This window comes from Rhea americana, unplaced genomic scaffold (assembly GCF_003343005.1).
Source record: "Rhea americana isolate MKP2758 unplaced genomic scaffold, rheAme1 scaffold_609, whole genome shotgun sequence".
NCBI classification, from domain to species: Eukaryota; Metazoa; Chordata; class Aves; order Rheiformes; family Rheidae; genus Rhea; species Rhea americana.
This window is the reverse complement of record NW_028186767.1, coordinates 39,160-54,812: the sequence shown is the minus strand read 5'-3', so window position 1 is coordinate 54,812 and position 15,653 is coordinate 39,160. Positions and strand designations below refer to the sequence as shown.

Below are 15,653 nucleotides of genomic sequence, written 5' to 3'. Positions count from 1 at the left end.
TTTTTTTTTTACTATATTACTTGAGAACTCATTTCTCCTATTACTATTGGAAAAAAACCCACCCAATTTCAACTATAATCCTCACAGAAGTCCCACATCGCTTACTAAAGTGCAAATCAAAGAATGTGACCTCTTTCTGTATTCAAAACAGTAAAAAAAGCCAGGTCCCTATTACCAACTGCAAAGATAAAAACAGCAAATCAAAAAAATTTTTAGAGGTGCCAAGGTCTAACACATGGAGATGAAATTAATAGTCACTTCAGTTCATCTAAGTGACCTTCACTAGGACAGAGAGTCCAGCATTTACTACAAGAATTTTTGGAGTTTTATTTCAGTATGGCAATTCTCCACTGCTAGGAAGTAATATTTTTAACCAAGTCATCTAAAGATGCCAGTGATGGTGTGCAGTGTTTGTTTTACTGAAATGTAGGTTGTGTAACTAAGGCCCCATTTCCTAGGTGCCTATTACACACCAGCTTGATGCAAGTAAGTATGACCCATCGTCAGGGCTAAGTTAAGAACGAGAGGGAGAAAAACAATTCACACATTACACATCCCAAAATTCAGAGGTCTGCTGGACTTTGTTTCCACAAACAGGACAAGAAAAGGTTCGTAAGCCTTCCAGAATTCCCTTAACTCTTGCCAGGTCATGAACAGCAAAAACACATTGTGACATTTCCACTTACGGTTGGAGCCAAAATGTGCAGTGATAGGAACAGAGAAAATTAAGTGCTTTTTACATGGTTGGACCTCCATTTCAGAGTGGTAAACATTTAAGTAAGGGTATTTTAAAATCAAAGTTTTGCTGCATCTTTCTGGGAAGCAATTTGCTCTGAGAATCTTTTCCGTCTGTCTCTCTCTCATAAGCCTAACAATTTTGTCTACTTACTGTAATGTTCTCAGATATGAGCTAAACAAAATAATCTTCTAGTCTACAGGAAATCAATGCATTTCCTTCCTGATTACTATCTTCTTTCTCTGCTTTGAGCACTTGGCTGATAAAACAATGAGTCAGGGTCAGYTCTACATTTTGCAACTCACCCTTCTCATCACAGACATCCTCTGAGAAGAAACTGGCTACCAGATCACATGGGCTGCAGAAAAAACAGCTGGCTCAGAAAACGAAACGCTGCTTTCTGATGAATATAAACGTCACAGTTTGTGACCAGAGTGAGATAAGCAGGGACCTGAGCCCAATACCAGGTCTTTACAGGCTCCTCCTTGAGCCCTCTGGTATTTATCACGTTTTTGTTTCCTCTGCAGCRAGATTTCTCCTCTCATTGCCACAGTAAGATGATACCTCGAAGGCTGCATCAGAAGCACTGCTTTAACCTCTTTGCTGATTAACACGGGGCACTCCTACCTGCATTCTAGATGCTGCATGCAATAGTCTCAAGGGCAGGTATACACCAGATGTGTGACAACAGCAGTGGTACGTTTTAGCTGACCTAGCTAAGAGCACAGGCACTTCTGATGCATCAGCAGTACACGCTCAGCATCACCAGATGACAAACACAAAATATGCCAGATAATTAGCAGACTGTACACAGACAGTCCTCAGCGGTCCAGAGCAAAGACATAAGCCATAAAGAAGTCTCAATGCAAAGAAACTAGCACCACAACTACCAGACATCCATAAAGGACTATCAGATACCTGTCACACACTTTCACAGTCAAGCTGTTTAAAGCAAGACAAACACAAGCATTTGACTTAAGAAGGTAGTGGAACAGGCCTCCCCCAAACCAAGTTGCTGCTTACCTACATATCTCCCCCCAGGTTTAATAACTATAGCACTCCGGCTGCGAGTCTCCTCCTCTGCTTGTGCCATGCTTTGCCTTGCCTTCTGGTAGGAATCATCAGTAGCACACACAGTGATTTTATCCTGTATGCTTCCAAGACAATCCAGATGGATATTGCCATTGCTGTAAAAAAGAAAAAAACACAATGGAAAAGATATTCCCATCACTGCAAACAGGTACACTTCCACTGCTGGTGAATAACTGAGATTGCATTTTCTAAATAATAGGGGACAGAAAGAAGCTGGAACAGGTAAACAGATTCTTCTACAAATGTCTCCTTACCAAATACGCATACATCTACAAGTGCAAAGAGAAGTGAAAGACTAAAACGAAAGAACACACTTTAAATTCTGTTCCAACTTTGTGAATGAAGATTCTACAGAAAAAGTTAAATGACAGCTACATTTTTCTTTTGATTATCACTCACCTAGACACATACTGCTGGATGCAGTCAAAACTCCCTTGAGGGCTGTCCTTGCCAATATTTGAAAGATAAAATGTGAAAGTCCGCACTTCTGCAGGGTGATCAGGCCTTGGAATTGTGATGTGCTGTTTGGAAGGAGAAAAAAAAAATATCAGTCACTCGGGCACTCCGCAGAAACATAAGCTAAAGTGCTCAGCAGCCACTACACTTTTAGCCATTTTAGAACTCGCTACAAATAAAGTGCATGGATTACTGCATAGGAGATGGTGGGGGCATGCTGGTAAGGAACTGCAAGGAGGACAGATTTAACAAAATGATATGCTATAGCAATAAAAAGGTAAGAGACAGACAAAGATGTAAAGATCAGTTAAAAAGGCAGCTACATCTGATTCAGAACAGAGGCACGAACTGGTGGCTTGCTGCCTTTCGAAGCAGAGCCCAGACTAATCTTGTTCTAGGAGTCTGACCCAACTCTGTATTGATTCAGGCTCAGAACAGACCTGCTACCACTGTTTATGTTCAATCTGAAGTACTTGAGACTTGTTTCTTTAAAATTAGTGATCCAGCACTAAACATAGTACAGCCCAGGTCACTAGGTAGCACACTTATTCTTCTTTTAAGAGATTATAATTCCATAAAGAGATTTCATGGCTCACAGTGGAGTGTGACGCTGCTGCTAAATTAAATATTTAATCAAGCATGAAGTGTGTTCTGCAGACAACTCTGTAGAGATCTGCATTGTTTCTTCCCTCCTAGCCATTCGTTTTTAAAAATGGGAACTGCTTCCCCTCCGCGTTTAAAGGTTCAACATAAACCAGGGCATCTGAGCTCTATCATCACATCAATATTTGATGATTAAGATGGCTTCCAGAAAATGAGATAGAGGGAATGGTGGTTTCAACTTATTTTAGGCTACACTCTACCACACACATTTATATTTATCCAAATTGCCATACATGTACACAAAATGCATATGTCCAGCATCCACATATGACTACGCTCCTTAAACGATGCTCATTAGTACAAGAGGGGTTTTAGGTGGTTTCCCTTTGACCTCAGACATCTACAGCAGCCTGAAAACCCAGTGCATCTGTGCCACATTGCTAGAGCGGATGTTCTCCAAAGTGGCAGACATGCTTTTGGGGACTTGTGCTGAGCTGAACTAATGGTGCGTTTTTCATTTGCTCTCTTTTCGAAAAGAGCAGCTACCCTCCAACTAATCTTCACCTAGTCCTTAAAACACACTGCCCTTATTTCCAAGCAGTAAGCAAAGAAACCCAAACTTTAACCATGTTTTATACTGAAGGACAAGTTATCCCCCCGTTGMGTCCCAGTATCCAAATCTAAAAATACACCGAGCTGAGCTGGTGGTGTGGCAGACAGGGAGGTGGCCGTGCCGGCCCTCCAGCCCCAGCACGGGCGGGCGTCCCGACCGCAGAGTCCTATCTCCTCTGCCAAACGCGTGGGGCGGCCTTGAGCTTCTAATCTGCCTGAACACCCTCTTCCCCCACCCATACAGAAGAAATAAAATGCTCTTCTCCTTTACAGGCAAGCTGAGAATATGCACAACTTCAAAGTTATGTAAACAGTAGATTCTGGGTATTTTATAGTCTGTTCGGTCTGCCTATTAGTTAATAGGGCAAGCAGCTAAGCAGGTCTGTTAAACCTTGCTTTTCTCCATCAGTGGTCGACACTAGAATTGTGCTGCATACAACAGGTTTGTCCAATAAAACCTCTAAGACGTACCCAAACCATAAATTCACATACTAAAATGACCTGCTGCTGGATCCTGATCTGCTATTGTTAAAAATGGCTGCTACAAGAGTACTGAACTTTGGCATTTTTGTATGATTTCTGTACCTTGTATAGGCAGCCTCTCCAAAGGACGTAAAATGAGAAGTGACAGAGTCACATTAGCGTTAAACTTGGCTCGTTTCAGTACTGAAAAGTGTAGCATATGCAAAATGGCCGTTATCTAGGAATTATTTTTAGCTGAAACAGAAGGTTTCTTAAGCCACCAAATCAACACGGTAACTGCTTTGAGGGAACCCTGATTTTGGTGCTGAGCATTATACCACTAACTATAGACGCTTAAAAATAGCCCAGTACAGATGTGACTTTGCTTTTTCTTTCAAGTAATACTCATCTGTGTACAGCTCATTTTGAATGGTAACTTCACCTTCTATTAATATCAGCAAAAGTTCATGCCAAGAAACAGGGGAAAATATAGTATTTTCCAATCAATCACATTTTGTTAGAATGCTTTTTTGGTTCCTAACAGTCATATTTAAGAAATTCGCATGAACACGCATGTATTTGAAACCTGTTTTTTTTTCTTTCTAATTCAGCTCTCCCCTTCCCACCCCTCATCTCAGCTCTTTTTTCAAGTAAGCACCTGCAAATTTGACCCAACCTAATCTCCAATTTAGTACACGCTTTTACCAAAATAGAAACGTCTTCAGTCTTGCTTGTAAAGTTATGCACTGCATCAACTGCCACCACTTATAACAGTTTGGTACTAAAGCTCTTAAATTCTAATTTACATGCATCTTGAAACAAGCAAAGTGCTCACGACTCCATATAAATTTACAAAACCACCAAAGAAAAAAAAACAGCTTGGGATGAAAAAGTGCAACAAACAGATGCTGCTTTTAAAGAAAATCCAAATAGTTGCATCTTTGTATTGCCACACATCTCTCAAAGCAGAGAGACACTCCACCAATATGACCTACCTATTACCAAAATTCTGATTATTACACAGATGTACACTGAAAAAAATAATGAGCAAAAACAGCACTGGTATAAAGAAATGCATTTTAAGGCAAAGATCATTTACAGTTTAAACATACTCATGCGATTCAATCCAGGATCTATTCAGACGCTTTTGCCTTCTGATATCTTAAGCTGTCATTGAAACAGTTGTTACATTTGGGGCTAAAACCACCCATTCCTGGCTTTCAGGGTCTGGCCAACAGAGAACTGCCATTCTGCCGGACCCTGYGTTTTGTTCCTAGCCAACTCCCTCCTCTGTTTAATTAAAGATGAAAGCTGCTGTCTGTGTATTAGAGAGCTGAGGGTATCTTTGACAGAGTTCATTACACTGCAGCACTGGGAACAGCTAAGGAAGACGTGGACGCAGTGATTAAAACTCACCGCAGGTAATGAGATTCAACAAGTAAGGAGGCTTCTAAAGAATTAWAGGAAGCAGTATTTGCACAGAAGGAAAGGTCTCACTATTAAAATCTTGCATTACTGGACACTACTTTAAACCACACTCTGACATTTGTGCTAGACAAAACCTATGACCCTCAATTTATACAGAAAGTGTCTCCATAGCAACATTTATTAGGAAGTAAAAATAYGAAGGCAAAGGGGGAGGGAATGACTGAGACAGTGGAAAAGCGTATTCCAAAAATAAATAGCTAAACAAAAAAGTTTTAATAGGATCATTTGAATTTGAGAGCTTGCTCAATTACTGTATTTAGCTTTATCTTTTTAGTCTAAATTACAGAACGCGCTCTAGAAAGTATTTACAGCCCTGCTGCTAATTCTTTAAAGCAAGGTTCAATTTTGACATATATGAGTAGTGCACTTAAAAACAGATGGTTACACAGCTGCCAGCTTCTTGTCATACCCAGTAAAAATAATACTAAAAGGACAAAGAGCTCTTTCTATCTGCCCCAATTGAACTGGTTCTCGCTTTCTTCAAAGCTCTACCTTTGGCCTTTACTCGACAGTGCAATTAATTAAGCAGCTGAGAACGAGGCAAGCAGAGGTCAGCTCTGCGCGGCCAACATCCTCTTTCCATCCACAGTGCCTCGGTGCTGCTCACGCTCTGCAGGTCTCCACGTTTTGCTCTTGAAACGGCAACATCAGCTGCAACCACACGGCTTACCCCCTTTCTCATCCAACCCAGGCCTTAACTGCACGTGACTGACAGCTCTTTCACCAGAAGCTTGTCTTCTGGAAGTTAAGGCCTCAAATACAATTAAGTGCATTAGTTTAAAAATTTTTTTTTTTCAATAATCAACTGCATCGTTTTAAAGTAGGCTTTGCSAAACCTGAAAACCCTCAAGGTCTGAGAATCGCTCCCGGCGTTGCAGGTAACACCACATCCACGTCAAAGCCATTACACAGAAGAGCACTGTAGCTGAGGGCAGTGGAGCATTTTAAGTTGTTCTGATTAATTTTGCCACTGTTTATACTTCCTTGGAGGAGGAAGATAAAATAGAAGAGGCATTTCTAGAGCTTCAGCACATTYGCAGGAAAAGTTAAGATTTAGATCCTTACAAAGTACACTACAAAGGGGTGAAAAAAAGCATGTGCAATCTTTTTAGCTTTCTCTTACAGGTAAAGCTGTCAGCTCATCTAGTAAAAAGAAGTCAGACACCTTCAAAGTTCGGTTTTTCGCTTGCTTACAATGTTGCCAAACTTTAGTTAYGGATTTTTATCTAAGCTTTCATACTGAGCTTTCTGGGAAGTTTAATTCTAAACAAATTGAAATAAAAAGGAAATTGCTCCTTTTTTTCTCTCTCAGGAAAAAAAGGTTTGTATTTTTCTTCTGAGCCTCGATAACAATGTCTTTCCTGCTAAGTTTTGTTAGAGTACGATGGAACTACTGAGACTAATATCACAAGGTAGAACATGGGCAAGAAGAAACATGCTAGACTTCAACATATACTTAATTCAAGCATTTCTGAAAGCTTTATTGTACCACCATAGAAAAAAAAAACAGAAAATTTACAACTGAGCTCAGATTCTTGATTGAATTTTAAAGTAACATTGTTACCTTCCTTCCTATTTCTAAGCATCCCGGCACACGATGTTTAAGATGACTCAATTCTCACACACATGCGATTCAACAAAAGAGCACGTCAACAAGCAGCACATTTATATTGAACTGAACATGAAATTATATTCCYGTTCTTATGCAGGGCACCAAAGTTAACACACACTTTTTTGTATTTAAAAGATATATAAATGACATTTTTAAAGTTCACTGAAGGTTTGCATTACTTAAACAGAAAAACTAGCAATTAAACCTCTACATTGTCAGAAACTGGAATGACAGTCAGTCTCAAACTGTTATAAATACCTCAGAGGAGTTCAGTCATCAGAACAGAAGTTAAAGAAATAAGACTCCTAAATAATAAGAAAAAAATACTTTCACAGAAGCTGCAGAGCTGTTTAGAAGTGCATATTAAATAAAGCTGCTGAACACTCATAACCCCCTCCAAACACTACTTGTAAATAATTTGTCTCCATAACAAAGTTTTGCACCAAGTTTACCAGGCTTGGCAAGGTGTTTCGGCAGGACGCAAGCAGAGCTTCCATGGATTGCTGCACTCAGGACAGTATTACCATCATTACGCTTTCAGCTTCCTTCTTCTGCCCAACAGCGCGGCCTTATAAAATTAGGTTTCACCCCCAGCAACACTTGCATCACTTTGCACAGCTAYGGATTTAGCAAGATTAGAAAATTAAGGGGGGAAAAAAAGCTCTTACAGAGAGGTAATCCATGTGATCAGTGAACAAATGCTCTTTTCTGGACCACGTATGAATTTCACATCTCTTACTCTCAGAAATCATAGTATTACTTCAAACAGGAATGAGACAGACATTCAAAACAAATACTTTACTCAGATTAACTGTATGAGCAAGCCAAGGCAGCTCATATGCAAACTTACCCCTTGGCTTCCTTGAAACTGGATTACTGGTTTTGATGTCACAGCATCCTACAAAAACAAGAAAGAAAGATTACCTTAGAGAAACTAAAAGCTCCAACATACACTGCCAAAAAATACTCAGCTTGATTTTTCATCAAGACTTCTTCCTCTTTAAGGCAGAAGGTTCTAGGAAATATGTAGAATTCCAAGTCAGAAAACACAAAAACTCCTGAAATAGTGATTTGTACCTAAAAAAGGAATAAAACTGTTGTTTTACCACTGGTTACACTAATCACTCAAGGAAAAAAAAAATCCACCCACACTTGAGGAGGAGGATAAAAAAGGAGACCACCTCAGTGCCGTTTCAGTTTCAGTTCCTTCCTGACCCCTGAGCCACGTTTCCAGCACACATCAGCTGTCTATCTTCAGTGCTTACGTAACTTATGAGTTAAACAGTGGATGTTTGAAGGAAAATTTTATTACGATTCTAGGTCTGAGCAGGCGCTAAGCAATTATTTTGTTTTTCCCCCAACAGAAATGTGGTAATTCATTGGAAAAGCAAACTAACTTCATTGCAAAATACTGTTTTCACGTTGCCCATTTCAAGATTCAGTCTTTTCCTTTATACTAGTTCRCGTACATTTTGGGAAGTCACACTACTGTTAAGGTTAAATCACTGTCTGCTCAGGACAGAAACACAACTGAATTCAATTAGTCTTTGCCAAAAGCCTAGTCTTTAGCACTGCTTTGCTAGGGTTCTGCAATGATCACCGAGGCTTTCAAACTAACTTGTGCTGGAGGTTTCAACTCTAGGGAAAGAATTTATGAAATCCAAGTCATACTAAGATAMAGAGTTTTGTTTTAATTTCACAAGTATTTGTGACTGTGTTGGTTTTATTTCCTAAGCCATGTATATTGTTCCAAGAAGCACTASAAGACATATTCCTGCAACACAGCAGTTGCGCTCCACAGGGTAGAAAAACATGTCTCATGTGGGTAACACTGAGTCCTCCAAAAGACCGAAGAATTTATGAAGAGCCTGATATGTCATTTAGAAAYGCACCCATAAGTCAGACACACTTTCACAGGTAGAAAGGTTAAGAAGAGTTCAGTGAGAAGGTRCGTGTATACTGCCCTTGCCTGCACTTCCAAAGAATCATGCTGATTTGCATAGAAACTGTTTCTGTTGACTTACAGAAGCAGATATTTACATCTAGGAGCAAAAGCACTAACAGCTTGAAAGCCCATAAACTTATCATCATCTCTTGTAAGACCTTTCCAAAGGCTTTCAGCCCAAGAGTGAAGAATCTCAGCCACAGTAAGTTGACATTAACAAAAAAACTTCACCCGCAAGAAAAAAAAATCTTTTACYACACATGAATAAGCTTATAGTAAGACAGTCTTGGGTGCCTTTTTAAGAGCCTATCTAATATTATTTAAAAGGTCTGCATCACACCCAAAGTTGTTAGATCTATAAATTTATGACTGAGTAAAGTAAAAATATGCTTGAAGTTGACAGCACTCCCTTTGTTTTGTGTAGTGAAGTTTGCAGGCATGAAATAACCTTTATGAAGAAACAATAAACAACTTCTCGCTCTTCGTACAGAGATCACTAAATTCCTTGAGTGCCACGACACTGCATACCACAGCACACTGTTCATAGACAGACTGGCCAGCTTTTTATTCATGGTGTCAGCATGTACTGTGCAAAGTGTCCATAAATTCATATGAACGTACTTGAGGGAACAAGAATTTGGAGACACGTAAGAAATTTTTTATTAAAAAAATCTGAGTAAATAGCTTGTATTCCTAATTGCATTTTTATGAAGTTCCACAATTAAATCTGGAGAATTACCTAAGTGGAATAAAAAGATAATATGAAGCATGTAAGTGGAATAAAGCACTAACAACGTAAAAGAACTACTACACAGATCAAGACAAGCTTTAAGCGCAGAACTTACAAATTCATGAATCTACTTACAAAATGACTTGCAACTGAAAGTGTAATCTCAAAGACTAACGTTCACGCAAGTTAAATGGCAGGGTAGTTTTGCTTTATTTCACTGCACTCCTGAAATACCCTATTTCTACTTCACTTTCTATGCCTAGAGGCTGCTACTTCTCGTGATCTGCTGCACAGCAATACCAGCCTAATAACCGCACGCTGCATTTAACAGAAGGTGCCACATGGAAGTGCACAGTCTGAACACAGCCCCAACGCYGCTTTTACACGGAGACTGGGAGGACTGCGAGCAGGTCCCTGCTTCTTTCAGCAGCACCGCTCCTGCGTACGCATCTCCCCCCTTCCGCAGATACCCAGGTCCTTGGCTGAAGGCTGCCTGCTGGAGAACGCGCAGGGAAAAAGAAAACACACACGCACCCCCTAATATAATTAAGGATATCAATTTAAGCACTTTTATTAGATGAAATTCCTGGGTAGACACCTTCATTCAGAACAAAAGCAATCAGATGAATTAAGCTGAACTGAATTAAAACCATATTTCATTTTTTATCTTGAGCTCATTTGGATTAACTTTCCTGAATGCTCTAAGTATGAACAAACCCCAACGGTAAAGTGTTCTTGCTATTACCATTTCCAAAAAGAGTCACCAYCTTCTGAAAAGTCATCTAATTCTTCTTTCCCAGTAAAACCAGAACAGTTAACTTCCTTTGTTCAGTTTCCTAGAAATGCCATACTAGCCACCTTTAGCAGCGAGTAATAAGTTTTTTTCTGTATTTGCTTCTCTCTCTATATATATATATACACACATATACATATACACACACATGCGCACGCACACACACACACACACACACATTTTAGAAAGTCAGCTCTTCTGCTGTATTGCAGGACTGCTGCAAGTACAAGTCTGCCTTTCCCAGAGCATACCAAGTTATGGGGTTCAGCAAATCTTCGGTAAATCAAGACTTGTGATGAAACTTTGTTTCTGGGTTCAATTATGAGGAAAAACAAGACAGACAGAACAGTCTGTAACTCAGGTACCCGCACAGCCTAACCATCTTAAGGAGAAATAAAGCTAATATATCTTTTATACATACAYACATACATATATATAAAAGCAAGAATGCAGCAGCTCCAGTGTCATAAACCAGGTATCTCTCAGTTTAACAGGTTTCCCGACACCAGGCTAGGTACAAGATACTTATCTCTGCGATTAACACGTTCCTCTGTAACTCGACAGTATTTTACACTATCTGAATGTGAACAAGCATGGTTGTTGGGACACATGAAACTGGAGAACAAGCAATGCCATGCAACAAAAACTATTTCTAAACTATATATAGCAAGAGTGGGCAACTAAGATTCATTAACAGTTACACATTCTCAATTCTGYGCTCGCTGTTGTTTCAACAGAAGGCTTTTCTGCTGCAGACTGAAAAATTGTCAATCAATAATGCCCCAAATCTCTTCAGAAGTAACTTCYAAAGGTAAAACCAGTACTTTCAGATACTGTAACGCTAAACCAAAACCCCAATCCCAAACCCCCGCAAAACAACAGTCTTTTATTAGCACTTTGTTATGCTCATCTTCGTTCTCTAGCTTCTTTGAGCTAGGAGAACTAGAAATGCTTAATATATATTCCTAAAGCTGATAAAAGCATAGCAACGTGATAACARTCCCTTCCAGTTAAATATTCTAGATCTGGCAAATGGAACCTGAGTAAAGRGTAAAAGGAATTTAAAGTTGTAACAAGAAAAAAAAAAGTCAATGCTACTTTTGTAGATTTAAAAATGGATTTAATAGCTACTCCTCCCCCCCATCTCTTACATAAAACTTCAGTTACTTCCAGCTTCATATATTCCAAAGTAAAAGCTTTTCTTCCAAGCTGTAATACAATACTAAGTAATAATAGGAACATCAGAATGTAGAAAATTTGTGCATTTCAGAATGGCAATAAAAGCCACAAAAGTTAATATAAAATTATTCAAATACTTTACAAGGTAAGATCACAGAAAGCTGGTGTGAGGTTTTAGAAACATCAAGTAGAAAAACTACGTGACAGTCCTACACAGGTCCAGAAAGCTAAGCTTTACAGTCCATCTTATAAAATGAATCTGGGCGTAGTACTTGGCCAAGCAGAAGTTGCACAGCAAGCAGTTCAATGGAGAAGGAAAGGAAGGTTCAGACATTTCAAACGCTCAGGTCAAGTAACCATCTGGAAACCTCCCCGTTTCTTCGGGGAAATGCAAATAATTAAAGAATACGTTGTTTCGAGAAGTTCTGTTATGCATTTACTGGAATTTATACTGGAGGCAGTGTTAGGTGGAAAATATTTGCCTATACTTAAGTATTGGTATATTTGTCCATTTTCTTGGATGTTGAGAGTCACAGATGCAGAGCAAACAGAGTAAATGAAACCTTATCCTTATTTATGTTGGAACAAGAGAATTATTTTCAGAACGCAAAGCTTCTTGCAAACATTTAAAATTAGTAGCAAGAATTCCAATAAATATACACAGCAACTATAAAACCATGCTAACCCCAAGGCCATCACTGGCCATTTCCATCTATCATACCAACTGCAAAGTCGGAAGCCAGTTGCAAAGATGAGAAAAAACAGAAACTGCTTACAATTCATCCATTTCACACTAATATCCCAAACCCATTGAGGTTCTTTAATTCTTTGGTTACAATTTGCTTATAATTCTTTTATTCATGTGATATGGTCCAAATATACTCCCTGACTTCCTTTCACTTCTCAGTACAGCTGGGGAGTGGTAAAAAAAAAAAAGAAAGAAAAAAAATCCCAGTCCAGAAGCACACTCAGTTCAGGCAGACCTGAACAGAGCATCTCAATGATCTAGGTTTCCACTTACATTTTGTTTTAAACGCATCACACAGACTTTGGGAAGTAAGAGACCAAAACAAAGCAGATATATCCAGTGTCTGGTTGTGACAGACTCTCAAGAGACCTACACATCAGAGTCCCAAAGTTCATTAGAAGTAGCAAAATATATAAACCCCAGCGGGAATACCTTTGAATATACCCTCGACAACTTTAAATGAGGGGGGGGGGCAGGGGGATGTCAAGTTTACCAGTCGCCAATTAGCAGAAGTTCGCCTCCCGAGAGGCGAGCACTGCCCAGGAGGTAGCGGCAGAAGACYTCTCACAGGACTTTTCCAACACTTGTATTTACACAGATACACAGCAGTAAAAAGCTTTCTGAATATTTTTATTACRAAACATCTGTTCCTTACAGAATTAAAACACTTGTTTGGCAATACGCTTTGCATCGGCGATTTAAGGCCTCCTAACGATCTCTAACGGGCTGGAGACGGAGTCAAGTCTGCGGACACTTAGTGATAGATTCTGCGTGCTTTTTGTTGACTTGAACCGTGAAGCCTTCCAGAGCTTTTCCCGCTACATACRCCTTAGAGTCTAGTTACTAGAGTTATGATTCAAATCCAATGTTCTTGGAGCAACAGTCTTGGGAATCCTGCATCTACAAACACTAAAGCAAGAATCGAGCACTCTGCTCGAAAGAGGTGTCCCGAGCCGCTTTCACGGCCAGAAACGCAGGCAAAGCAGAGCCCTCCAAAGGGCTCAGGGGTCTCCTGGGGTCTCCAGATCGACACCCGCAAGCACAGCTGGGCACCCGCAGCCTCTGCGCGGAGGTCAGAGCACCGCAAGGTAGGCAAGGCCACCTCGGAGCTAACCCACGCAGGCGTCTGTCCGCCCACCCTTTCCGATACTGCCCCGTTTAGTACTTCGGTGCGGGAAGTTTTGCCAAACGACGAAAGCGTATCCTTCTGCTGGGCCCAGGTTCCCCRTCTTGCACCCTCTTTTCTGCTCCCAAACATTAAAAAGGAGTGTTTGTTTGGAGGGAAGAACAAATACACAGTTTATAACAAAAATAATTATAAAACTATCATCAAAAACGCTAAGAGATGGAGACTTGCCAGTTACTCTGAGAAGTGTATTCTGTATTTATTACAAGCTATGGTTTCCCTAAGACCATTAATGAATGCAAATTATCACCATAATATTAAACACCTACAAACCCTAGCCATAACGCATTACAAGTAGCAATAAAACGATAAAGAGCCTTTATGTTAGTCAAAATGCTAAGCTAAATATTTTAAAGTTGAAATTGCTCAACTGAAAAATATATACTAACTTCCTTGTTTATAATTGCATAATTTTAAATTGACTATTACAGCACAGATGTCACTTCCTCAGTAATCTAACTCTTCAGGCTCCAAACCATGAGTGCCCAGTAAGAAAGCTGAATCTTTCTATTCAAAACTTAGCACAAAGCTTAAAAGATTTGACACTCCYGAAATCGTGGCTCTGATATAATTTCAATTTTCACCACTATTTCGCAAGTAAACATTTCAAGCATACAAACATTTACATCACTACGTAGCCTGAACATCAGAGATGCCAGCCCACTCGAAACACAGGGAACAGTTACCTTCGAGCACATTGAGAGAGCAAAACACATGATTGTTAAGCTAAAAAACATAGCTTAATTGAAAGGYTTTGTGCATGCAATGTAAAGCAGAAACTCAGTCCCTACATGGGCAATAGCTTGCATCAGCAAACTAGAAGGCAATTAAACTCCACTGTCATCAAGATGTCACCCCACAGGCACGAGAGCTGAGCTAGCCATGGAGTCTGTTCTCTCACGCATGCATGGTTATTCTGATCTCTTCTAATCCAGGTTAAAAAGATCTTATTGAAAAAAGTGCAATGTATTTGTTGGTATGATTCTTAGCTGCAGAATTCATTTGGAAACTTAAACCAAAATGACTGAACACCGCTTCCCCACGCCGCAGTGCATGGACAAGGCAAGACGACCTCAGTATTACTTCCCTGCTGCACAGTACTTTTAAAACAGATGCAAGAAAGTTTTCCCTAAAGAGGAACTAGGGGAAAGGAGAGACTGAGAAGTGTTGTAAGCAGAGCCAACTGGCCTACCCCAACACCTGCTCCACCACCCCCAAAACTCGGTGGACTGCACGACAGCAAGCTGATGCCTGCCAGCGCCGCGTGGACAGCGCACAGCTTCAGCGCGGGGTGGTTTGCCACCACCTTCCCCGTTGCTGTAAGGGGGTGGACATGCAGCTCTTCAAATTCCATTTCTCTTCTGTGTCATTTGCCCCGAGCACGAAGCTCCTTGGCGGGACTCGTCTTTGGAGCCCTGTTGTTAGGCACAGGCTCCACGGCACTAGTAAGCAATCTGAATAAAATGCAGTCCAGGTACAACTCTTTGCATAGCAGAMACTTGAACTACCCTGTAGGTTTTATGCTCAAGCCCAGTGAAAACTCATCCAGTTTCAACATGGTAACTTTAAACCTTCCCAGACATACCTCAAAGGAATCTTTGCTTCCTAGTACAGAACCATACTGTGTTTTTACTTATCTTCTATGTGCAAAAATAAGCCTTTAAACTCCCAAAGAACAGATGTCTCTGACACAAAACATGACGTTCTGATCATCTTTAACACCAGACGGCAAATATTGTGAAAGGTAAAGAAAGCTCCAACTCACCACACACAGGGAAAAATCCTGGGACAAACCACGCATTGCTTGCGATCATTAAGCCAAGATGTTCYGCTAGCACAAGGTACAGTGGTTTTCTGCTAAGAAGAAAAACTCCCTAGAACTACTGCGTATACACAATTTGGACATGCTTTCAGAAAGAAAATTAAGAAGAGGATCAGCTCCTTCGAGAAACAGTTAAGTTAAAATACTTTTATTTAGCATATGCTGGTTGCTATATATCAAATGCATCTT

At 40.1% G+C, this 15,653-nt stretch overlaps 1 protein-coding gene across 1 annotated transcript in view; it reads right to left on the bottom strand.

Moving 5' to 3' along the window:
• Positions 1 to 14,996, bottom strand: part of ELL (elongation factor for RNA polymerase II) — a 36,959-nt gene extending 21,963 nt beyond the window's left edge. Inside the window, exons 1-4 of the mRNA XM_085320000.1 lie at positions 14,835 to 14,996; positions 7,912 to 7,959; positions 2,228 to 2,349; positions 1,760 to 1,923 (exon numbers count right to left, since the gene is read on the bottom strand). Of these exons, the coding sequence (XP_085176126.1) occupies positions 1,760 to 1,923; positions 2,228 to 2,349; positions 7,912 to 7,959; positions 14,835 to 14,996 (496 nt within the window). The remainder of the gene's footprint in view (positions 1 to 1,759; positions 1,924 to 2,227; positions 2,350 to 7,911; positions 7,960 to 14,834) is intronic.
• Positions 14,997 to 15,653: the final 657 nt, after the last annotated feature.